General features: G+C 46.2%; 1 protein-coding gene across 6 annotated transcripts in view; it reads left to right on the top strand.

Annotated features, from left to right (window-relative positions):
* The window catches only part of LOC144482556 (leucine-rich repeat-containing protein 31-like), a 120,286-nt gene that overhangs the window by 29,861 nt on the left and 64,382 nt on the right, over positions 1-26,043 (top strand). For all 6 annotated transcript variants that reach the window (XM_078201519.1, XM_078201520.1, XM_078201522.1 and 3 more), the window contains exons 2-4: positions 5,780-5,841; positions 14,902-15,117; positions 15,867-16,013. In XM_078201519.1, coding sequence (XP_078057645.1) covers positions 5,829-5,841; positions 14,902-15,117; positions 15,867-16,013 — 376 coding nt within the window. In that variant the 5' untranslated portion in view covers positions 5,780-5,828. The remainder of the gene's footprint in view (positions 1-5,779; positions 5,842-14,901; positions 15,118-15,866; positions 16,014-26,043) is intronic.

The raw sequence follows: 26,043 nt of genomic DNA, 5'->3' as shown, positions 1-26,043 counted from the left end.
AAAGGCAAGCATGCCATATGCCTTCTTCACCACCTTCTCCACCTGTGACGTCACCTTCAAGGACCTGTGGACTTGCACACCCAGGTCCCTCTGCGTATCTACACCCTTTATGGTTCTGCCATTTATCGTATAGCTCCTCCCAACATTAGTTCTACCAAAATGCATCACTTTGCATTTATCAGGATTGAACTCCATCTGCCATTTCTTTGCCCAAATTTCCAGCCTATCTATATCCTTCTGTAGCTTCTGACAATGCTCCTCACTATCTGCAAGTCCTGCCAATTTTGTGTCGTCCGCAAACTTACTGATCACCCCAGTTACACCTTCTTCCAGATCGTTTATATAAATCACAAACAGCAGAGGTCCCAATACAGAGCCCTGTGGAACACCACTAGTCACAGGCCTCCAGCCGGAAAAAGACCCTTCCACTACCACCCTCTGTCTTCTGTGACCAAGCCAGTTCTCCACCCATCTAGCCACCTCCCCCTTTATCCCATGAGATCCAACCTTTTTCACCAGCCTACCATGAGGGACTTTGTCAAACGCTTTACTAAAGTCCATATAGACGACATCCACGGCCTTTCCCTCGTCAACCATTTTGGTCACTTCTTCAAAAAACTCCACCAGGTTAGTGAGGCATGACCTCCCTCTCACAAAACCATGCTGACTATCGTTAATGAGTTTATTCCTAGCTAAATGTGCATACATCCTATCTCTAAGAATCTCCTCCAACAACTTCCCCACCACGGACGTCAAGCTCACCGACCTATAATTACCCGGGTTATCCTTCCTACCCTTCTTAAATAACGGGACCACATTAGCTATCCTACAATCCTCTGGGACCTCACCTGTGTCCAGTGACGAGACAAAGATTTGCGTCAGAGGCCCAGCGATTTCATCTCTCGTCTCCCTGAGCAGCCTTGGATAGATTCCATCAGGCCCTGGGGATTTGTCAGTCTTTAAATTCTCTAACAAACCTAACACTTCCTCCTTTGTAATGGAGATTTTCTCCAATGGTTCAACATTCCCCTCCGAGACACTCCCAGTCAACACATCCCTCTCCTTTGTGAATACCGACGCAAAGTATTCATTTAGGATCTCCCCTACTTCTTTGGGCTCCAAGCATTGAAGTATAAGCACTCCAGACCTCCAGGCCCAGTGAGGTCATCCTCCCCCAGAGTGCTCTTCTTCTTAGCCAGCCTTGTCCCAGCCCCAAGCTCGTCCCCAGCCTCTACACTTGTAGACCTAATATTTTGATCCCCTCCCCCCTGCCATACTAGTTTAAACCCCCCCGAACTGCACTAGCAAAACTCCCAGCCAGGATATTCGTGCCCTTCCAACTTAGTTGTGACCCGTCCTTCTTGTACAGGTGCCATCCTCTCCTGAAAACTTCCCATTGATCTAGGCAAATGAAGCCCTCCCTCCTGGACCAGTCCTTTGGCCAAGCATTCAATTGTACTAACTCCCTATTCTTAGCCTCACTGGCACGAGGCATTGGGAGCAGCCCAGAGATGGCCACCCTGGAGGCCCTACTTTTTAGCCTATTTCCCAACTCCCTGAATTGCTCTCGTCGGAATGTCTTTGTCCTTCTAGATGGAAGTGGTCATGGGTTTGGAAAGTGCTGTCTAAGGGTCTTTGGTGACCCACTGGAGGGAGCTGAGATGGATCATCAATGTCAACAAAATGAAGGAGATCGTCCTCAACTTCAGGAAACGTCTAAATGCTTTTTAAAAGACAAAATTGTACCCGCCTCTACTACTACCTCTGGCTATATCAATGGGGAAGAAGGAGAAAGGGTCGAGAGCTTCAAGTTTTTAGGTGTCCAGATCACCAACAACCTGTCCTGGTCCTCCCATGCTGACACAATAGTTAAGAAAGCCCACCAATGCCTCTACTTTCTCAGAAGACTAAGGAAATTTGGCATGTCAGCTACGACTCTCTCCAACTTTTACAGATGCACCATAGAAAGCATTCTTTCTGGTTGTATCACAGCTTGGTATGGCTCCTGCTCTGCCCAAGACCACAAGGAACTACAAAAGGTCGTGAATGTAGCCCAATCCATCACGCAAACCAGCCTCCCATCCATTGATTCTTTCTACACTTCCCGCTGCCTCGGCAACGCAGCCAGCATAATTAAGGACTCCACGGACCCCGGACATTTTCTCTTCCACCACCTTCCATTGGGAAAATGATACAAAAGTCTGAGGTCACGTACCAACCGACTCAAGAACAGCTTCTTCCCTGCTGCTGTCAGACTTTTGAATGGACTTTCCTTGCATTAAGTTGATCTTTCTCTGCACCCTAGCTATGACTGTAACACTACATTCTGCACTCTTTTGTTTCCTTCTCTATAAACGGTATGTTTTGTCTGTAGTGTGCAAGAAACAATACTTTTCACTGTATGTTAATATGTGACAATAAATCAAATTAAATCATCCACTCGGCACTTCTGGCTGAAGATTGCTGAGAATGCTTCAGCCTTATCTTTCACACTGATGTGCTGGGCTCCCCAGTCATTGAGGATGGGGATATTTGTGGAGCCGCCTCCAGTGAGTTGTTTAATTGTCCACCACCATTCACAGCTGGATGTGGCAGGACTGCAGAGCTTAGATCTGATCCGTTAGTTGTGGGATCGCTTAGCTCTGTCTATCACTTGCTGTTTATGCTCTGTCCAAGACCACATGAAACTACAAAAGGTCATGAATGTAGCCCAATCCATCACGCAAACCAGCCTCCCATCCATTGACTCTGTCTACACTTCCCACTGCCTTGGAAAAGCAGCCAGCATAGTTAAGGACCCTGGACATAATCTCTTCCATCGGGAAAAAGATATGAAAGTCTGTGATCACTTACCAACCAACTTAAGAAAAGCTTCTTCCCTACTGCCACCAAGAGACCTTACAAGAGAGGCTCCTAATCTGCCCCAGAACTTTCAGATCATTTATTAAAGTGTTATAGAAACTGCAATTGCTGTAAAATAAATAATGAACATAGAAACATAGAAGATAGGAGCAGAAGGAAGCCATTTGGCCCTTCGAGCCTGCTCCGCCATTCATTACGATCATGGCTGATCATCCAACTCAAGAGCCTAATCCTGCTTTCTCCCCATAACCTTTGATCCCATTTGCCCCAAGTGCTAAATCCAGCCGCCTCTTGAATACATTCAATGTTTTAATGGGGATATGGGGGCAGGGCCTGGGTGGGATTGTGGTCGGTGCAGACTCGATGGGCCGAATGGCCTCTTTCTGTACTGTAGGGTTTCTATGATTTCTATGAACTACTTCCTGTGGTAATGAATTCCACAGGCTCACCACTCTTTGGGTGAAGAAATGTCTCCCCACCTCCGTCCTAAATGGTTTACCCCGAATCCTCAGACTGTAAACCCTGGTTCTGGACTCCCCCACCATTGGGAACATCTACCCTGTGGAGACCTGTGAGGATTTTATAAGTCTCTATGAGATTCCCTCTCATTCGTTTGAACTCCAGCAAAAACAATCCCAACCTAGTCAATCTCTCCCCATACATCAGCCCCATCATCCCCGGAATCAGCCTGGTAAATCTTTGCTGCACTCCCTCGAGAGCAAGAATATCCTTCCTCAGCAAAGGAGACCAAAACTGCACACAGTACTCTAGGTGTGGCCTCACCAAGGCCCTGTATAATTGCAACAACACATCCCTGCTCCTGTACTCAAAATCTCTCGCAATGAAGGCCAACATGCCATTTGCCGCCTTTACCGCCTGCTGCACCTGCATGCTTACCTTCAGTGACTGGTACACAAGGACACCCAGGTCCCGCTGCACACTCCCCTCTCCCAATTTACAGCCATTCAGGTAGTAATCTGCCGCCTTGTTTTTGCTTCCAAAGTGAATAATCTCACATCGAACATAGATAGAACATAGAACAGTACAGCACAGAACAGGCCCTTCGGCCCACGATGTTGTGCCGAGCTTTATCTGAAACCAAGATCAAGCTATCCCACTCCCTATCATCCTGGTGTGCTCCATGTGCCTAGCCAATAACCGCTTAAATGTTCCTAAAGTGTCTGACTCCACTATCACTGCAGGCAGTCCATTCCACACCCCAACCACTCTCTGCGTAAAGAACCTACCTCTGATATCCTTCCTATATCTCCCACCACGAACCCTATAGTTATGCCCCCTTGTAATAGCTCCATCCACCCGAGGAAATAGTCTTTGAACGTTCACTCTATCTATCCCCTTCATCATTTGATAAACCTCTATTAAGTCTCCCCTCAGCCTCCTCCGCTCCAGAGAGAACAGCCCTAGCTCCCTCAACCTTTCCTCATAAGACCTACCCTCCAAACCAGGCAGCATCCTGGTAAATCTCCTCTGCATTCTTTCCAGCGCTTCCACATCCTTCTTATAGTGAGGTGACCAGAACTGCACACAATATTCCAAATGTGGTCTCACCAAGGTCCTGTACAGTTGCAGCATAACCCCACGGCTCTTAAACTCCAACCCCCTGTTAATAAAAGCTAACACACTATAGGCCTTCTTCACAGCTCTATCCACTTGAGTGGCAACCTTTAGAGATCTGTGGATATAGACACCAAGATCTCTCTGTTCCTCCACAGTCTTCAGAACCCTACCTTTGACCCTGTAATCCACATTTAAATTAGTCCTACCAAAATGAATCGCCTCACATTTATCAGGGTTAAACTCCATTTGCCATTTTTCAGCCCAGCTTTGCATCCTATCTATGTCTCTTTGCAGCCTACAACAGCCCTCCACCTCATCCACTACTCCACCAATCTTGGTGTCATCAGCAAATTTACTGATCCACCCTCCAGCCCCCTCCTCTAAGTCATTAATAAAAATCACAAAGAGCAGAGGACCAAGCACTGATCCCTGCGGCACTCCGCTAGCAACCTGCCTCCAATCTGAAAATTTTCCATCCACCACCACCCTCTGTCTTCGATCAGACAGCCAGTTACCTATCCAATCGGCCAACTTTCCCTCTATCCCACACCTCCTCACTTTCATCATAAGCCGACCATGGGGGACCTTATCAAACGCCTATGCAAATTATACTGCATCTGCCATTGATTTGCCCACTCGCCCAACCGATCCCTGTGGCACCCTACTAGTTACTGCCTGCCAATTTGAAAAGCACCCATTAATTCCTACTCTTTGTTTCCTCTCTCCAACCAGTTTTCTATCCATCTCAATACACTTCCTCCAATCCCATGTGCTTTAATCTAGCACGATAATCTCTTGTGCGGGACTTTTTAAACGCTTTCTGAAAGTCCAAATATACCACATCTACTGGTTCCCCCTTGTCAATTCTACTGGTTACATCTTCAAAGAATTCCAACTGATTTGTCAAGCATGATTTCCCCTTCATAAATCCATGCTGTCTCTGTCTGATCCTGCCACCGCTTTCTAAATGCTCCGCTATAAAGTCCTTGATAATGGATTTGATACTGGTCTATAATTCCCTGTTTTCTCTCTACCTCCTTTTTTGAATATTGGAGTGACATTCGCTACCGTCCAATCTGCAGGGTCTGTTGCAGAGTCTATAGAATCTTGGAAGATGACCACCAATGCATCCACTATTTCTAGAACCACTTCCTTAAGTACTCTGGGATGTAGATTTTCAGGCCCTGGGGATTTATCCACCTTCAATCCCATCAATTTTCCCAGCACCATTTCTCTACTAATATTGACCTCCCTCAGTTCTTCCCTCTTACTAAATCTTGCATTCCATTAGACTTTTCTATTAAATCTTTACATTGCTGAAATAATGAATATTTTTCAGGTTTAAGGGAGGAATCGTGTGGCCCAGGATCCGCGCACTTGAACGTAGGATGGAGAGTGCAGGTATTGTTTGATGATTATTGTCTAAATGGAACAGGATTAATCTACAGCTCTGCCAGACAGCCGGCACCTGTAATGATGGACTGAATGTGCTGTGTGATTTTATCATAACATTGTTCTCCAGAAATCAAACTCTTCTTGCAAATGATCAGAATTACTTAGGCCTGGTGATTCAATGGTCAGTAAACTGTATATAAAACTCTGGAATCATTGAATCCTGGAGAATAATCCTCTCCTCTCCAAAGCTTCATTCTTCCTGTGCCGAATAAGGTCTAAGCAGTGTCATTGCTTTTGTACTCTATTCCTCAATTTACAAAACACAACAGCCAGTGTGTCTTCACAACAGCTTTCTCAACTTTCTCAGGGACAGGACTGGGTGCTTCAGGTGCCGGGTTTTAGATGTTTCAGGAAGGACAGGGAGGGAGGCAAGAGAGGGGGGGGAGTGGCACTGTTGATCAGGGATAGTGTCACGGCTGTAGAGAAGGTGGACGCCGTGGAGGGATTGACTACGGAGTCTCTGTGGGTGGAGGTTAGGAACAGGAAGGGGTCGGTAACGTTGCTGGGTGTTTTCTATAGGCCGCCCAATAGTAACAGAGATGTTGAGGAGCAGATGGGGAAACAGATCCTGGAGAGATGTAGGAATAACAGAGTTGTCGTGATGGGAGATTTTAATTTCCCAAACATAGATTGGTATATCCCTAGGGCTAGGGGTTTGGATGGAGAGGAGTTTGTTAGGTGTGTCCAGGAGAGTTTCCTGACACAGTATGTGGATAAGCCTACTAGAGGAGAGGCTGTACTTGATCTGGTGCTGGCTAATGAACCTGGACAGGTGGAGGATCTCTCGGTGGGTGAGCATCTTGGGGATAGCGATCATAATTCTATCTCCTTCACGATAGCATTGGAAAGAGATAGGATCAGGCAGGCTAGGAAAGTGTTTCTCTGGAGTAAAGGGAAATACAGTGTCATCAGGGAGGAAATTAGACGGGTAAATTGGAAGGAGGCATTCTTGGGGAAAAGTACCGAAGGAAAGTGGAGGATTTTCAAGGAATGTTTGTCTGGAGCTCTGCATGACAACGTTCCGATGAGACAGGGGGGTGTTGGTAGGGTACGGGAACCGTGGTGCACGAAGGTTGTGATGAACCTGGTGAATAAGAAAAGAGAGGCGTACAGAAGGTTCAGGGAGCTAGGAGGTGTTAAGGATTTAGAGGAGTATACGGGATGTAGGAAGGAGCTTAAGAAGGAAATTAGGAGAGCGAGAAGGGATCATGAGAAGGCCTTGGCGGGTAAGATTAAGGAGAATCCCAAGGCTTTCTACAAATATGTCAAGAGTAAAAGGATGAGATGTGAAGGCATAGGACCCTTAAAAGGTGAAGGGGGAAAAGTTTGTGCGGAACCGTTAGAAATGGCGGAGGTGCTTAATGAATACTTTACCTCGGTATTCACGGTGGAAAGGGATCTGGGTGGTTGTACTGCTGGTTTGCGGTGGACAGAAAGGATCGAGCATGTGGACATAAAGAAACAGGATGTGTTGGAACTATTGAATGGCATCAAGGTTGGTAAGTCGCCGGGACCGGATGGGATGTACCCCAGGTTATTGTGGGAGGCGAGGGAGGAGATTGCGGAGCCTTTGGCGATGATCTTTGCATCGTCGATGGAGACGGGAGAGGTTCCGGAGGATTGGAGGATTGCAGATGTGGTCCCTATATTCAAGAAAGGGAACAGGGACAGCCCGGGAAATTACCGACCGGTGAGTCTAACCTCAGTGGTTGGTAAGTTGATGGAGAGGATCCTGAGAGACAGGATTTATGATCATCTAGAGAAGTTTAGTATGATCAAAAGTAGTCAGCACGGCTTTGTCAAGGGCAGGTCGTGCCTTACGAGCCTGGTTGAGTTCTTTGAAAATGTGACCAAACACATTGACGAAGGAAGAGCGGTGGATGTGGTCTATATGGACTTCAGCAAGGCGTTCGATAAGGTCCCCCATGCAAGACTTCTTGAGAAAGTCAGAGGGCATGGGATCCAAGGGGCTGTTGCCTTGTGGATCCAGAACTGGCTTGCCTGCAGAAGGCAGAGAGTGGCTGTGGAGGGGTCTTTCTCTGCATGGAGGTCAGTGACCAGTGGAGTGCCCCAGGGATCTGTTCTGGGACCCTTGCTGTTTGTCATTTTCATAAATGACCTGGATGAGGAAGTGGAGGGATGGGTTGGTAAGTTTGCTGACGACACCAAGGTAGGTGGTGTTGTGGATAGTTTGGAGGGATGTCAGAAGTTGCAGCGAGACATAGATAGAATGCAAGACTGGGCGGAGAAGTGGCAGATGGACTTCAACCCGGATAAGTGTGTGGTGATCCATTTTGGCAGATCCAATGGGATGAAGCAGCAGTATAATATGAAGGGTACCATTCTTAGCAGTGTAGAGGATCAGAAGGACCTTGGGGTCCGGGTCCATAGGACTCTTAAATCGGCCTCGCAGGTGGAGGCTGCGGTCAAGAAGGCGTACGGCGTACTGGCCTTCATTAATCGAGGGATTGAGTTTAGGAGTCGGGAGATAATGCTGCAGCTTTATAGGACCCTGGTTAGACCCCACTTGGAGTACTGCGCGCAGTTCTGGTCACCTCATGACAGGAAAGATGTTGAAGCCATTGAAAGGGTGCAGAGGAGATTTACAAGGATGTTGCCTGGATTGGGGGGCATGCCTTATGAGGATAGGTTGAGGGAGCTTGGTCTCTTCTCCCTGGAGAGACGAAGGATGAGAGGTGACCTGATAGAGGTTTACAAGATGTTGAGAGGTCTGGATAGGGTAGACTCTCAGAGGCTATTTCCAAGGGCTGAAATGGTTGCTACGAGAGGACACAGGTTTAAGGTGCTGGGGGGTAGGTACAGAGGAGATGTCAGGGGTAAGTTTTTCACTCAGAGGGTGGTGGGTGAGTGGAATCGGCTGACGTCGGTGGTGGTGGAGGCAAACTCGTTGGGGTCTTTTAAGAGACTTCTGGATGAGTACATGGGATTTAATGGGATTGAGGGCTATAGATAGGCCTAGAGGTGGGGATGTGATCGGCGCAACTTGTGGGCCGAAGGGCCTGTTTGTGCTGTGGCTTTCTATGTTCTATGTTCTATGTTAACTCATCCTGTCACCTTCAAGGATTTTGTGTCAGAGTCATACAGCACAGCAATAGCCCCTTCGGCCCACTGTGTCTATACTGACTATCAAATGCCAATCTATACTAATCCTGTTTGCCAACACTTGGACCATGGCCTACTTTGCCTTGTCTCTTTGTTCCCAAAAACACTTTAAATTCTGCCATTTAGTTCATATAGTCTCTTGTCAATTCTCTTTGCAAAATGAATCACTTCATACACCTCTGTGTAAAATTGTTTTTTTTAATTCTTCCATGGAATGTGCATGCTGCTTTGTCAGCATTTTGTTACTCATTGCTAATTGCCTTTGAGAAGCTGTTGGTGAAGGGAATGTAGACAGGCTGAGTGAGTGAGCAAGAACATGGCAGGTGGAATATTATGTGGGAAAAACCTTTTAGGAGGGAAAACAGAAATGGTGAGAAATTAGAGTGTTGATGCTGAAAGGGACTTGGCTGTCACTGAAATCTAACATGCTGATGTAGAAAGCAATTAGTAATGCAAATCTTGTGTCCTTAATTGCAAGAGGATCTGAGTGTAAGACTCAATATGCCTAATTGCAATTATGGAGAGCCTTGGTGAGACCACACCTGGAACTCAAACTACTGTTTTGCTGTTACACATGAAACGTTTGCAGTCTTTCAAATGAATCAGGAACTCTAGAAATCTATCTTGAACATTCTTCATTACCGAGCCTCTAGCGCTCTGATAGAGAATTCTAAAGATTCACTATCCTCCTTGAAGACATTTCTCCTCATCTCCATCCTGAATGGCCTCACATTGTTAAATTTAATAACACTTTTTGAGGAGATAACCAGGAGTACTGATGAAGGTAATGCATTTGATGTGATCTATATAGACTTTTAGCAAGGCCTCTGAGAACATCCCTCATGGGAATCGAAATGAGGGGACTGAGAGCGAGGAGGTTAGCTCGCAAATAGATAAGGAATGTAGACAGGGTAAGAGGGAGGTTAGACGAGTGATGGAGAAGGGAAGTGCTCAGGCTGAAGGTCTGAGATGTGTCTATTTTAATGCCAGGAGTGTAGTGAATAAAGTGGATGAGCTTAGAGCGTGGATTGCTGCTTCGAACTGTGATGTGGTGGCCATTACGGAGACTTGGATGTCTCAGGGACAGGACTGGGTGCTTCAGGTGCCAGGTTTTAGATGTTTCAGGAAGGACAGGGAGGGAGGCAAGAGAGGGGGGGGAGTGGCACTGTTGATCAGGGATAGTGTCACGGCTGTAGAGAAGGTGGACGCCGTGGAGGGATTGACTACGGAGTCTCTGTGGGTGGAGGTTAGGAACAGGAAGGGGTCGGTAACTTTGCTGGGTGTTTTCTATAGGCCGCCCAATAGTAACAGAGATGTTGAGGAGCAGATGGGGAAACAGATCCTGGAGAGATGTAGGAATAACAGAGTTGTCGTGATGGGAGATTTTAATTTGCCAAACATAGATTGGAATATCCCTAGGGCTAGGGGTTTGGATGGAGAGGAGTTTGTTAGGTGTGTCCAGGAGAGTTTCCTGACACAGTATGTGGATAAGCCTACTAGAGGAGAGGCTGTACTTGATCTGGTGCTGGCTAATGAACCTGGACAGGTGGAGGATCTCTCGGTGGGTGAGCATCTTGGGGATAGCGATCAAAATTCTATCTCCTTCACGATAGCATTGGAAAGAGATAGGATCAGGCAGGCTAGGAAAGTGTTTCTCTGGAGTAAAGGGAAATACAGTGTCATCAGGGAGGAAATTAGACGGGTAAATTGGAAGGAGGCATTCTTGGGGAAAAGTACCGAAGGAAAGTGGAGGATTTTCAAGGAATGTTTGTCTGGAGCTCTGCATGACAACGTTCCGATGAGACAGGGGGGTGTTGGTAGGGTACGGGAACCGTGGTGCACGAAGGTTGTGATGAACCTGGTGAATAAGAAAAGAGAGGCGTACAGAAGGTTCAGAGAGCTAGGAGGTGTTAAGGATTTAGAGGAGTATACGGGATGTAGGAAGGAGCTTAAGAAGGAAATTAGGAGAGCGAGAAGGGGTCATGAGAAGACCTTGGCGGGTAAGATTAAGGAGAATCCCAAGGCTTTCTACAAATATGTCAAGAGTAAAAGGATGAGATGTGAAGGCATAGGACCCTTAAAAGGTGAAGGGGGAAAAGTTTGTGCGGAACCGTTAGAAATGGCGGAGGTGCTTAATGAATACTTTACCTCGGTATTCACGGTGGAAAGGGATCTGGGTGGTTGTACTGCTGGTTTGCGGTGGACAGAAAGGATCGAGCATGTGGACATAAAGAAAGAGGATGTGTTGGAACTATTGAATGGCATCAAGGTTGGTAAGTCGCCGGGACCGGATGGGATGTACCCCAGGTTACTGTGGGAGGCGAGGGAGGAGATTGAGGAGCCTTTGGCGATGATCTTTGCATCGTCGATGGAGACGGGAGAGGTTCCGGAGGATTGGAGGATTGCAGATGTGGTCCCTATATTCAAGAAAGGGAACAGGGACAGCCCGGGAAATTACCGACCGGTGAGTCTAACCTCAGTGGTTGGTAAGTTGATGGAGAGCATCCTGAGAGACAGGATTTATGATCATCTAGAGAAGTTTAGTATGATCAAAAGTAGTCAGCACGGCTTTGTCAAGGGCAGGTCGTGCCTTACGAGCCTGGTTGAGTTCTTTGAAAATGTGACCAAACACATTGACGAAGGAAGAGCGGTGGATGTGGTCTATATGGACTTCAGCAAGACGTTCGATAAGGTCCCCCATGCAAGACTTCTTGAGAAAGTGAGAGGGCATGGGATCCAAGGGGCTGTTGCCTTGTGGATCCAGAACTGGCTTGCCTGCAGAAGGCAGAGAGTGGCTGTGGAGGGGTCTTTCTCTGCATGGAGGTCAATGACCAGTGGAGTGCCCCAGGGATCTGTTCTGGGACCCTTGCTGTTTGTCATTTTCATAAATGACCTGGATGAGGAAGTGGAGGGATGGGTTGGTAAGTTTGCTGACGACACCAAGGTAGGTGGTGTTGTGGATAGTTTGGAGGGATGTCAGAAGTTGCAGCGAGACATAGATAGAATGCAAGACTGGGCGGAGAAGTGGCAGATGGACTTCAACCCGGATAAGTGTGTAGTGATCCATTTTGGCAGATCCAATGGGATGAAGCAGCAGTATAATATGAAGGGTACCATTCTTAGCAGTGTAGAGGATCAGAAGGACCTTGGGGTCCGGGTCCATAGGACTCTTAAATCGGCCTCGCAGGTGGAGGATGCGGTCAAGAAGGCGTACGGCGTACTAGCCTTCATTAATCGAGGGATTGAGTTTAGGAGTCGGGAGATAATGCTGCAGCTTTATAGGACCCTGGTTAGACCCCACTTGGAGTACTGCGCGCAGTTCTGGTCTCCTCATTACAGGAAAGATGTTGAAGCCATTGAAAGGGTGCAGAGGAGATTTACAAGGATGTTGCCTGGATTGGGGGGCATGCCTTATGAGGATAGGTTGAGGGAGCTTGGTCTCTTCTCCCTGGAGAGACGAAGGATGAGAGGTGACCTGATAGAGGTTTACAAGATGTTGAGAGGTCTGGATAGGGTAGACTCTCAGAGGCTATTTCCAAGGGCTGAAATGGTTGCTATGAGAGGACACAGGTTTAAGGTGCTGGGGGGTAGGTACAGAGGAGATGTCAGGGGTAAGTTTTTCACTCAGAGGGTGGTGGGTGAGTGGAATCGGCTGACGTCGGTGGTGGTGGAGGCAAACTCGTTGGGGTCTTTTAAGAGACTTCTGGATGAGTACATGGGATTTAATGGGATTGAGGGCTATAGATAGGCCTAGAGGTAGGGATATGATCAGCGCAACTTGTGGGCCGAAGGGCCTGTTTGTGCTGTGGCTTTCTATGTTCTATGTTCTATGGCAGGCTGGTTAAGAAAATAAGGGCCCATGGGTTCCAAGACAGTGTCACATTGGGCCCAAAATTGGCTGAAAGGGAGAGTTGGGGGGGTGGGGGGGGGTCGGCAGAACTTGGGGGCTGGGGTCTTTGCTTTTTGTGGTGTACATTAATGATTTGAACTTAAGTTTAGTGGGTATGATTAAACGGTTTACAGATGACAGAAATTGTTCGGGTGGTAAACAGTGAGGAGGATAGCGTAGACTGCAGGAGGATATCAATGGACTGGTCAGGTGGGCAGAGCAGTGACAAATGGAATTAAACTTGGAAAGGTGTGAGGTAATGCACTTGGAGAGGACTAACAAGGCAAAGGATTACACTATGAATGTAAGGACCCTGAAGATCAGAGGGAGCTTGGAGTGTATATCCACAGATCCCTGATGGACAGGTCGAGAAGGTGATTCAGAAGGCATATGGAATACTTGCCTTTATTAGCCGAGGCATAGAATATCCACTCGCCTGATGAAGGGGCAATGCTCCAAAAGCTCGTGCTACCAAATAAACCTGTTGGACTTTAACTTGGTGTTGTGAGACTACTTACCATAGAATATAAGAGCAGGGAGGTCATGCTGGAACTGTATAGATGTTGGTTACGTTAACCACATTTAAGACCTATCTTGACAGGCACATGAACAAACGGGGAATAGAGGGATATAAGCGGTTGGTCTCGAGAGGACAATGTGATCGGCACAGGCTTGGAGGGCCGAAGGGCCTGTTCTTGTGCTGTACTGTTCTTTGTTCTTGAAGTAACAACTGGAGTAGAGTGTGCCGTTCTGATCACCACGTCTTTGGAAAGATGTGATTGTGCTGTAGAGGGTTCAGAGGAGATTTATCAGATGCTGTCGCGGCTGGAAGGTCTGAGGTATAAGGAGATTCCTCAGCCAGGGGAACATCCTTCTTGCACCTACCCCGTCATGCCCTCTAAGAAGTTTGTAAGTTTCAATGAGATCACCTCTCATTCTTCAAAACTCTGGAGAATATAGGCCCAGATTCTTCCAGTTTCTCCATGTGGAATAATCCTGCCATCTATGGAATCAGTCTGGTGAACCTCCCAGGAAAATTAAATCTGCCATCTTTACCCAGTCTGGCCTACATGTGACTCCAGAGCCACAGCAATGTGGTTGAATCTCAACTGTCCTCTAAGGGCAACTGGGGTTGGGCAATAAATGCTGGCCAGCCAGCGATGCCCAAGTCCCATGGATCAATAAAAAAAGTTCTAATGGCTTTCTCAGTACCGTTTTCCTGGTGATTGACAGTCACCCCCTGATTCACAATTATCTCTTAGATGTTGATTGTATCAAAGAACAAAGAACAGTACAGCACAGAACAGGCCCTTCGGCCCTCCAAGCCTGTGCTGCTCCTTGGTCCAACTAGAACATAGAACAGTACAGCACAGAACAGGCCCTTCGGCCCGCCAAGCCTGTGCCGCTCCTTGGTCCAACTAGACCAATCATTTGTATCCCTCCATTCCCAGGCTGCTCATGTGACTATCCAGGTAAGTCTTAAAAGTATCCTGTACAGTGAAGACTGATGCAAAATATCTGTTCAATTCATTCACCATTTCCTGATTTTCCTTTATTAATTCCCCATTCTCACACTCTCGACGACCAACATGCAATGTAGAAACTTCTTGAAAATGTTACTCTGTTTTTATCTCACTAGTGAGCTTTCTCTTGTAATTTCTCCCTCCATATTCATCTTTTAGTCATTCTTTATTGTTCTGATCTACCTCTCATCCTTGTGCGATAATGCCCTCTTCTTTTAACTTGATTCTCTGGTGCATCCTTCCTTTCGATTCTTTCTCATTGGAAACACCCACCTCCAGTCCCAATCCCCACAAAAACATTCTTTGAATGCGTGCAGATATTTAGGGTGAACGACATTGAACTGAATGGGACTTGACAAGCTTGCCTGATCTTCCCCTCCTGTCCTTCCCTGAGTGTTGAATGGAAGTGTAAGAAGAAAATGTTTTTGGACAGCGTGGTGAATCTTTAACATCATTGTATTTTTTTGGTAGGTTCCAAACCACACCGCAATGAACTCAGTACAAAGTCTCCCTTTGACTTGATTGTGAACCAGATCTGGAGGAGTAAGTCCTCCGCAGACAGACTGCCACAGTCTCCAGTCTCTCGCTTCTTTAAGGGGTCTGACAATTCTATTGAAGCTGTCACAGAAAAATGGAAACTGCGGAAAACATCACTGGATTCAGAAAATAAAGTTTCAAATATATCAGGTAACCATAAATATAGCTATTTTCTAATCCGAGGACTTGATGGTTTAAAAAGGATGAAAATAAAATCACCTGGCAGGAATGAGCTTTCCTGTGGTTGAAACTGGAAGAACACTGTGTTGACAGAAGATTCTCTGTATGTTTGGAAGCCAATACCTGCAATGCCTCTAATCAACATATTCTGTCCATTGAATCTCCCCTGTATCTCTTTAAAAACCTTAAATCCGTGTTAGCATCTCATTTTTAGATATGCCCGATGTTGCACCTGGCATCTCCTCCTGCACACTCTATTGAACCAGGATCCGTCCCTGATTTGATGGAAACCACGAGACAGACTGTGGTTGGTTACGGTACAGGGGTTGTTGATGCTCCCAAGAGCCTCATGAATGTTTTGAGTTGTTTGATTTCATTTAGTGCAATGTTAGCATCCTCCAGTCCTCTGGCACCTCACCTGTGGTCATAGAGGATTTGAATATTACTGTCAGTCTCCTTAATATCTCCTCCCTTGCCTCCTTCAACAGCCTGGGACACATCTCATCCAGGCCTGCAGATTTATCCACTGAGGCTGTTAGTACCTCCCCTCTCTCTCTAATTTCCTCTCATATCTACATAAATATCTACAGAAATTAATTGGCAGCTTTTTACGTTTACTGATGTGTGTGCATTAGCGGAACGGTTTAAGTGCTCCTGCTTGGATCGATTCACATTAAAATCAGTTTGACCCTCCCATTGATTTCTGTTTTTGCATCAAGATGAATTGAAGTCCGCAGACGTTGACAACAGCTCCAGCAAATGGGAGCAAGTCGCTGAGTTCATGGAAAGGTTGGGGAAGAAGCCAGACCAGAGATGTCTCAATCTCAATAATAGTCGACTCACTGCTAATGATGCCGTTCAGTTGGGTAAGTTCAACCAATATTATAAACCATTGGGCTGAAGTTAGCACATAAATCGTTAAGGGTAAAATATCATGCCAAGCTCAGTAAGAATCATTAACATGAGGGTGTAAATGGAAAAAAACATAAATAGCAAATTTAAAATGGGTATTAACGACGCTTGCTGAACCTTGAAGAAAATCGGCCAAGCTGGGTATTGAGGGAAAAGCCTGGGACTTGTCCAATTATAACTAGGTTGCATAAGGAGAAATCTGTCAGCTTTCTTGAGTTGCATGTCCAATGTTACTGAATTGCTAACTTACTTACTGGTCAGTGTCCTTCCATCAACCAATTTAATTTCTGGAGGAAAATATTCCAATGTATTTCACAGACAAATAAGGAGATATCCAATAGGGAAGAGAAGAGTCTTAAAGGCTGAGCAGGATGTTGGGAGGTGGACAGGGTCTAAATGGTAAAGGGATTACTTGGGTAATTAAAGACTGGAAAATCTCAGCAGGATTGACAGCATCTGTGGAGAGAGAACAGAGCCAACGTTTTGAGTCTGGATGACTCTTCACTTCTATCCATTTCTAAAAGAGATATGCAGTCTTCGGCCCATTAAGTTTTGTCAGTTTTTGAAGAACTCTGCAATTAGTGCCACTCTGCTGCTTTTTCCCCCCCAAGAGTCTTTTTCAAATATTTATTAAATTCTCTTCTTTAAGGTTGCTACTGAACATGCTCCCAGTGCAGGCATTCCAGATCCTAATATCTCATGATGCAAAAACATCTCTCTCGCAATTGAATGGTTTTGCAATTATTTTAAATCCATACCCTCTGGCTGCTGACTCCGATGTGATTTCCCTTTCTCACTATCTACTCTCCTCAATTTTGACTGTCTGTTAAAATCATCCCTTAACTTGCGCTGCCATCAAGAAAACAATCCCAACTTCAGATCCAGCATAAAAATGGGTCTTTCTGCCCAACAGGTCAATCTCATGCACCACAAGTCCCGTCTTCATCTTGCTCCATCGCACCCTATCAACATATCCTTCTGTTCCCCTTTCCCTCATGTGCTTATTGAACACCCCTTCCACAAATTGCCCTGGGATCTTTTACAGGCAGTCTCTTTTGCAGTATTTTGAAAATGGATAATTTTAAGTTGTTTTGGAGGAATGTTAATGTTCTGAGTATAACTGAGGGTCTTTGTGGAATATGAACTGTGGGCGGTACAGTGGTTAGCGCTACTGCCTCACAGCGCTAGGGACCCAGGTTCGATTCCTGGCTTGGGTCACTGTCTGTGTGGAGTCTGCACGTTCTCCCTGTGTCTGTGTGGGTCTCCTCCGGGTGCTTCGGTTTCCTCCCACAGTCTGAAAGACATGCTGGTTAGGGTGCATTGGCCGTGCTAAATTCTTCCTCAGTGTATCTAAACAGGCACTGGAGTGTGGCGACTTGGGGATTTTCACAGTAACTTCATTGCAGTGTTAATGTAAGACTTAGTTGTGACTAATAAATAAATTTTTATTTTATAATATTTGGCCCAAAAGGCCTTGTTCTTTGACCTATGATTCCTCAATCTGTTTCTTTCTCCACAAGTGTATCTTATTATCTCGTGAATCTCCAAGTGTGGGGCTATCCACTTTGGAAGGAATAATAGTAAAATGGACTATTATTTAAATGGTGAAAAATTACAACATGCTACTGTGCAGAGGGACCTGGGGGTCCTTGTGCATGAATCGCAAAAACTCAGTTTGCAGGTGCAGCAGGTGATCAAGAAGGCAAATGGAATGTTAGCCTTTATCACGAAGGGGATGGAGTATAAAAGCCGGGAGGTCTTGCTGCAATTGTACAAGGTACTGGTGAGGCCGCAACTAGAGTACTGTGTGCAATTTTGGTCCCCTTATTTGCGGAAGGATATATTGGCCTTGGAGGGAGTACAGAGAAGGTTCACCAGGTTGATACTGGAGATGAGGGGGTTAGCTTATGAGGAGAGATTGAGTAGATTGGGCCTGTACTCGTTGGAGTTTAGAAGGCTGAGGGGAGATCTTATAGAGACATATAAGATAACGAAGGGGCTGGATAGGGTAGAGGCAGAGAGATTCTTTCCACTTAGAAAGGAAACAGCCTCAAAATAAGGGGGAGTCAGTTTCGAACAGAGTTGAGGAGGAGCTTCTTCTCAGAGGGTAGTGAATCTCTGGAATTCTCTGCCCATTGAAGCAGTGGAGGCTACCTCGTTAAATATGTTTAAGTCACAGGTAGATAGATTTCTGATCATTAAGGGTTATGGGGAGCGGGCGGGTAAGTGGAACTAAACCACTATCAGATCAGCCATGATCTTATTGAATGGCGGGGCAGGCTCGAGGGGCTAGATGGCCTACTCCTGCTCCTATTTCTTATGTTCTTATGTTCTTTTACACTGAGTGAATATCACAGAATGAAGCCATTTACATGAACTGATCTGAGCTGATGTTTTTATAGAAACATAGAAAACTACAGCACAAAACAGGCCCTTCGGCCCCACAAGTTGTGCCGAACATATCCCTACCTTTTAAGCCTACCTATAACCCTCCATCCTATTAAGTCCCATGTACTCATCCAGGAGTCTCTTAAAAGACCCTATTGAGTTTGCCTCCACCACCACTGACGGCAGCCGATTCCACTCACCCACCACCCTCTGTGAAAAACTTCCCCCTAACATTTCCCCTGTATCTACCCCCCAGCACCTTAAACCTGTGTCCTCTCGTAGCAGCCATTTCCACCCTGGGAAAAAGCCTCTGAGAGTCCACCCGATCTATGCCTCTCAACATCTTATACACCTCTATTAGGTCTCCTCTCATCCTACGTCTCTCCAAGGAGAAAAGACCAAGCTCCCTCAGCCTATCCTCATAAGGCATGCCACTCAATCCAGGCAACATCCTTGTAAATCACCTCTGCACCCTTTCAATCTTTTCCACATCCTTCCTGTAATGAGGTGACCAGAACTGAGCACAGTACTCCAAGTGGGGTCTGACGAGGGTCTCATATAGCTGCATCATTATCCCCGGACTCCTAAACTCAATCCCTCGATTGATAAAGGCCAGCACACCATACACCTTCTTAACCACCTCCTCCACCTAAGGGGCCGATTTTAGAGTCCTATGGACCCGGACCCCAAGGTCCTTCTGATCCTCCACAGTACTAAGAGTCTTTCCCTTTATATTGTACTCCTTCATCCCATTTGACCTGCCAAAATGGACCACTACGCATTTATCTGGGTTGAAGTCCATCTGCCACTTCTTCGCCCAGTCTTGCATCCTATCTATGTCCCTCTATAACTTCTGACATCCATCCAGACTATCTACAACCCCACCAACCTTCATGTCGTCGGCAAACTTACCAACCCATCCCTCCACTTTCTCATCCAGGTCATTTATGAAAATGACAAACAGCAAGGGTCCCAGAACAGATCCCTGGGGCACACCACTGGTGACCGACCTCCATTTAGAAAAAGACCCATCTATACCCACTCTCTGCCTCCTTTGGGCAATCATGATGTGGAGATGCCGATAGATTGGGGATTATGATACTTGCTACCAAATAAACCTGTTGGACTTTAACCTGGTGTTGTGAGACTTCTTACTGTCCTTTGGGCAAACCAGTTCTGGATCCACAGGACAGCAGTCCCTTGGATCTCAGGCCCTCTCACTTTATCCCATTACATCCTCGCCTACATTAATTACTTCTTTACATCCTGTCCCTTTATACCAATCTCCCTTGCACATGTATTAAACCTTCCCTGAACTGAGTTGGTGTCCTTTGCTTCAACTAGTCCACGTGGCAATCAGTTCTGCATTCCCAGCACTGAGGGAATTCTTCTTCAATTCTTTACTTCACCTAGGAACATAGGAAAAGAAGGAGACCATTTGGCCCTTCAAGCCTGCTCTATTTGGCATGTCAGTGGCAACTCTCACCAACGTTTACAGATGCACCATAGAAACCATTCTTTCTGGTTGTATCTCAGCTTGGTATGGCTCCTGTTCTGCCCAAGTTTGCAAGAAATTACAAAAGGTCGTGAGTGCAGCCCAATCTATCACGCAAACCAGCCTCCCATCCATTGACTCTGTCTACACTTCCTGCTGCCTCGGCAAAGCAGCCAGCTTAATTAAGGACCTCATGCACCCCGGACATTCTCTCTTCCACCACCTTCTATTGGGAAAAAGATATAAAAGTCTGAGGTCACATACCAACCGACTCAAGAACAGCTTCTTCCCTGCTGTCAAGAACAAAGAACAAAGAACAAAGAACAGTACAGCACAGGAAACAGGCCCTTCGGCCCTCCAAGCCTGTGCCGCTCCTTGGTCCAACTAGACCAATCGTTTGTATCCCTCCATTCCCAGGCTGCTCATGTGACTATCCAGGTAAGTCTTAAACGATGTCAGCGTGCCTGCCTCCACCACCCTACTTGGCAGCGCATTCCAGGCCCCCACCACCCTCTGTGTAAAAAACGTCCCTCTGATGTCTGAGTTATAATTCGCCCCTCTCAGCTTGAGCCCGTGACCCCTCGTGATCGTCACCTCCGACCTGGGAAAAAGCTTCCCACTGTTCACCCTATCTATACCCTTCATAATCTTGTATACCTCTATTAGATCTCCCCTCATTCTCCGTCTTTCCAAGGAGAACAACCCCAGTCTACCCAATCTCTCCTCATAGCTAAGACCCTCCATACCAGGCAACATCCTGGTAAACCTTCTCTGCACTCTCTCCAATGCCTCCACGTCCTTCTGGTAGTGCGGCGACCAGAACTGGACGCAGTACTCCAAATGCGGCCTAACCAGCATTCTATACAGCTGCATCATCAGACTCCAGCTTTTATACTCTATACCCCATCCTATAAAGGCAAGCATACCATATGCCTTCTTCACCACCTTCTCCACCTGTGTTGCCACCTTCAAGGATTTGTGGACTTGCACACCTAGGTCCCTCTGTGTTTCTATACTCCTGATGACTCTGCCATTTATTGCATAACTCCTCCCTACATTATTTCTTCCAAAATGCATCACTTCGCATTTATCCGGATTAAATTCCATCTGCCACCTCTCCGCCCAATTTTCCAGCCTATCTATATCCTGCTGTATTGCCCGACAATGCTCTTCGCTATCCGCAATTCCAGCCATCTTTGTGTCATCCGCAAACTTGCTGATTACACCAGTTACACCTTCTTCCAAATCATTTATATATATCACAAATAGCAGAGGTCCCAGTACAGAGCCCTGCGGAACACCACTGGTCACAGACCTCCAGCCGGAAAAAGACCCTTCGACCACTACCCTCTGTCTCCTATGGCCAAGCCAGTTCTCCACCCATCGAGCCACTTCTCCTTGTATCCCATGAGCCTTAACCTTCTTAACCAACCTGCCATGTGGGACTTTGTCAAATGTCTTACTGAAATCCATATAGACGACATCCACGGCCCTTCCTTCATCAACCGTTTTTGTCACTTCCTCAAAAAACTCCACCAAATTTGTAAGGCACGACCTCCCTCTTACAAAACCATGCTGTCTGTCACTAATGAGATTGTTCCGTTCTAAATGCACATACATCCTGTCTCTAAGAATCCTCTCCAACAACTTCCCTACCACGGACGTCAAGCTCACCGGCCTATAATTTCCTGGGTTATCCCTGCTACCCTTCTTAAACAACGGGACCACATTCGCTATCCTCCAATCCTCAGGGACCTCACCCGTGTCCAAAGAAGCGACAAAGATTTCCGTCAGAGGCCCAGCAATTTCCTCTCTCGTCTCCCTGAGCAGTCGAGGATAGATGCCATCAGGCCCTGGGGCTTTGTCAGTTTTAATGTTCCCTAAAAAACCTAACACTTCCTCTCTCGTAATGGAGATTTTCTCCAACGGGTCAACACCTCCCTCCGAGACACTCCCGGTTAACACGCCCCTCTCCTTCGTGAATACCGATGCAAAGTCGTCAGACTTTTGAATGGACCTACCTCGCATTAAGTTGATCTTTCTCTACACCCTAGCTATGACTGTAACACTCTCCTTTCCTTCTCTATGAACGGTATGCTTTGTATAGCGTGCAAGAAACAATACTTTTCACTATGTTAATACATGTGACAATAATAAATCAAATCACCATTCAATGAGAATTTGGCTGATCTGATTGTGGTCTCAGCTCCACTTTCCTATCTGCCTCCCTAACCTTTGACCTCCTTGTCAATCAAAAGTCTGTCTAATTCAGCCTTAAATGAATTAAAAAACCCAGCTGCCGCTACTTTCTGGGTTAGAGAATTCCACATGTCAGCCACCCTTTGGGCAGGAAAAAAGTTTCTCCTCATCTCTGCCTTAAAAGGAAGACATCTTATTTTCAAACTGAGCCCTCTAGTTTTAGTCTCTCCTAGGAGAGAAATCCTCCCATTATCCACCTCATCGAGTCTCCTCAGGATCTGAGTGGGTAAAGATTTATAAAATGGAGGATAATATGGGAAAATGTGAAATTGTCCATTTTGGCAGGAAGAATAAAAAAGAAACTTATCAAAATGGTGAGAGATTGCAGAGCTCCGAGGGTCAGAGGGATCTGGGTGTCCCATAAGACCATAAGACCATAAGACATAGGAGCGGAAGTAAGGCCATTCGGCCCATCGAGTCCACTCCACCATTCAATCATGGTTGATTTCAACTCCATTTACCCGCTCTCTCCCCATAGCCCTTAATTCCTCGAGAAATCAAGAATTTATCAATTTCTGTCTTGAAGACGCTCAACGTCTCGGCCTCCACAGCCCTCTGTGGCAATGAATTCCACAGACCCACCACTCTCTGGCTGAAGAAATTTCTCCTCATCTCTGTTCTAAAGTGACTCCCTTTTATTCTAAGGCTGTGCCCCCGCGTCCTAGTCTCCCCTGTTAATGGAAACAACTTCCCTACGTCCATCCTATCTAAGCCGTTCATTATCTTGTAAGTTTCTATCAGATCTCCCCTCAACCTCCTAAACTCCAATGAATATAATCCCACGATCCTCAGACGTTCATCGTATGTCAGGCCTACCATTCCTGGGATCATCCGTGTGAATCTCCGCTGGACCCGCTCCAGTGCCAGTATGTCCTTCCTGAGGTGTGGGGCCCAAAATTGCTCACAGTACTCCAAATGGGGCCTAACCAGTGCTTTATAAAGCCTCAGAAGTACATCCCTGCTTTTGTATTCCAAGCCTCTTGAGATAAATGACAACATTACATTTGCTTTCTTAATTACGGACTCAACCTGCAAGTTTACCTTTAGAGAATCCTGGACTAGGACTCCCAAGTCCCTTTGCACTTTAGCATTATGAATTTTGTCACCGTTTAGAAAATAGTCCATGCCTCTATTCTTTTTTCCAAAGTGTACGACCTCGCACTTGCCCACGTTGAATTTCATCAGCCACTTCTTGGACCACTCTCCTAAACTGTCTAAATCTTTCTGCAGCCTCCCCACCTCCTCAATACTACCTGCCCCTCCACCTATCTTTGTATCATCGGCAAACTTGGCCAGAATGCTCCCAGTCCCGTCATCTAGATCGTTAATATATAAAGAGAACAGCTGTGGCCCCAACACTGAACCCTGCGGGACACCACTTGTCACCGGTTGCCATTCTGAGAAAGAACCTTTTATCCCAACTCTCTGCCTTCTGTCTGACAGCCAATCGTCAATCCATGTTAGTACCTTGTCTCGAATACCATGGGCCCTTATTTTACTCAGCAGTCTCCCGTGAGGCACCTTGTCAAAGGCCTTTTGGAAGTCAAGATAGATAACATCCATTGGCTCTCCTTGGTCTAACCTATTTGTTATCTCTTCAAAGAACTCTAACAGGTTTGTCAGGCACGACCTCCCCTTACTAAATCCATGCTGACTTGTCTTAATCCGACCCTGCACTTCCAAGAATTTAGAAATCTCATCCTTAACGATGGATTCTAGAATTTTGCCAACAACTGAGGTTAGGCTAATTGGCCTATAATTTTCCATCTTTTTTCTTGTTCCCTTCTTGAACAGTGGGGTTACAACAGCGATTTTCCAATCCTCTGGGACTTTCCCTGACTCCAGTGACTTTTGAAAGATCATAACTAACGCCTCCACTATTTCTTCAGCTATCTCCTTTAGAACTCTAGGATGTAGCCCATCTGGGCCCGGAGATTTATCAATTTTCAGACCTTTTAGTTTCTCTAGCACTTTCTCCTTTGTGATGGCAACCATATTCAACTCTGCCCCCTGACTTTCCTGAATTGTTGGGATATTACTCATGTCTTCTACTGTGAAGACTGACGCAAAGTACTTATTAAGTTCCTCAGCTATTTCCTTGTCTCCCATCACTAGATTACCAGCGTCATTTTGCACTTTCCCAGTGCAGGAATCACACAACACTGGGGTGCAGGCACAGGCAAGTAAAGAGGAAACTTTATAGAATGCTATTGTTTATTTTCTGGAGGTTATGGTTGAGTTGTATAAGGCATTGGTGAAATCACACCTCATGGAATCATAGAAACCCTACAGTGCAGAAAGAGGCCATTCGGCCCATCGAGTCTGCACCGACCACAATCCCACCCAGGCCCTACCCCCATATCTCTACATATTTTACCCGCTAACCCCTCTAACCTATGCATCTCAGGACACTAAGGGGCAATTTTAGCATGGCCAATCAACCTAACCCGCACATGTTTGGACTGTGGGAGGAAACCGGAGCAACCGGAGGAAACTCACGCAGACACGAGGAGAATGTGCAAACTCCACACAGACAGTGACCCAAGCCGGGAATCGAACCCAGGTCCCTGGAGCTGTGAAGCAGCAGTGCTAACCACTGTGCTACCGTGCCGCCCACCTGGAGCAGTGTGTTCAGTATTGGCCTCCTTATTTAAGGAATTATTTAATTGCACGAGCAGCCATTCAGAAAAGGTCTACCAGACCAATGGCAGGAATTGGCGGGTTGTCTTATGAGGAAAGGTTGGACAGGCCGGGGTTGTATCCGCTGGAGTTTAGACAAGTAAGAGGCGGCTTGATTGAAATGTGACCGAGAGGGATATAAGAACGTAAGAAATAGGAGCAGGAGTAGGCCATCTAGCCCCTCAAGCCTGTCCCGCCATTCAATAAGATCATGGCTGATCTGAAGTGGATCAGTTCCACTTACCCGCCTGATCCCTATAACCCCTAATTCCCTTACTGATCAGGAATCCATCTATCCATGATTTAAACATATTCAACGATGTAGCCTCCACCACTTCAGTGGGCAGAGAATTCCAGAGATTCACCACCCTCTGAGAGAAGAAGTTCCTCCTCAACTCTGTCCTAAAGTGACCCCCCTTTATTTTGAGGCTGTGTCCTCTAGTTCTAGCTTCCTTTCTAAGTGGAAAGAATCTCTCCACCTCTACCCTATCCAGCCCCTTCATTATCTTGTAGGTCTCTATAAGATCCCCCCCTCAGCCTTCTAAATTCCAACGAGTACAAACCCAATCTGCTCAGTCTCTCCTCATAATCAACACCCCTCATCTCTGGTATCAACCTGGTGAAGCTTCATCTCTGGTATCAACCTGGTGAACCTGACAGGGTGAATGTGGAGAGGATGCTTCCTCTTGTGGGAGATGCTTAGTTTATTTCTTAGTGTCATGAGTAGGCCTAGATTAACACTGCAATGAAGTTACTGTGAAAATCCCCTTGATCTAGAGCTAGTGGTCATGGTTTAAAAATGATTTTAAGCCCGTTTAAGATGAGGTGAAATCTTTTGACTCAAGGGTCTTGGCTCTCTGGAATTCTCTCCCTAAAAGGTTTGTGGAACCAGAGTCTTTGAATTATTTTAAGACAGAAGTAGATAAATTCTTGGTAGGCAAGAGGGTTAGAGTCATAGAGTCATAGTGGTTTACAGAATGGAAACAGGCCCTTTGGCCCAATTTGTCCATGCTGTCCAGTTTTTACCACTAAGCTAGTCCCAATTGCCCGCATTTGGCCCATATCACTCGATACCAATCTTACCCATGTAACTGTCTAAACCCTTTTTAAAAGACAAAATAGTACCTGCCTCTACTACTACCTCTGGCAGCTTGTTCCAGACA

Source organism: Mustelus asterias, chromosome 3 (assembly GCF_964213995.1).
Source record: "Mustelus asterias chromosome 3, sMusAst1.hap1.1, whole genome shotgun sequence".
NCBI lineage: Eukaryota > Metazoa > Chordata > Chondrichthyes > Carcharhiniformes > Triakidae > Mustelus > Mustelus asterias.
Note: the sequence above shows the minus strand (reverse complement) of the source record. Positions and strands in the feature narration are given on the sequence as shown.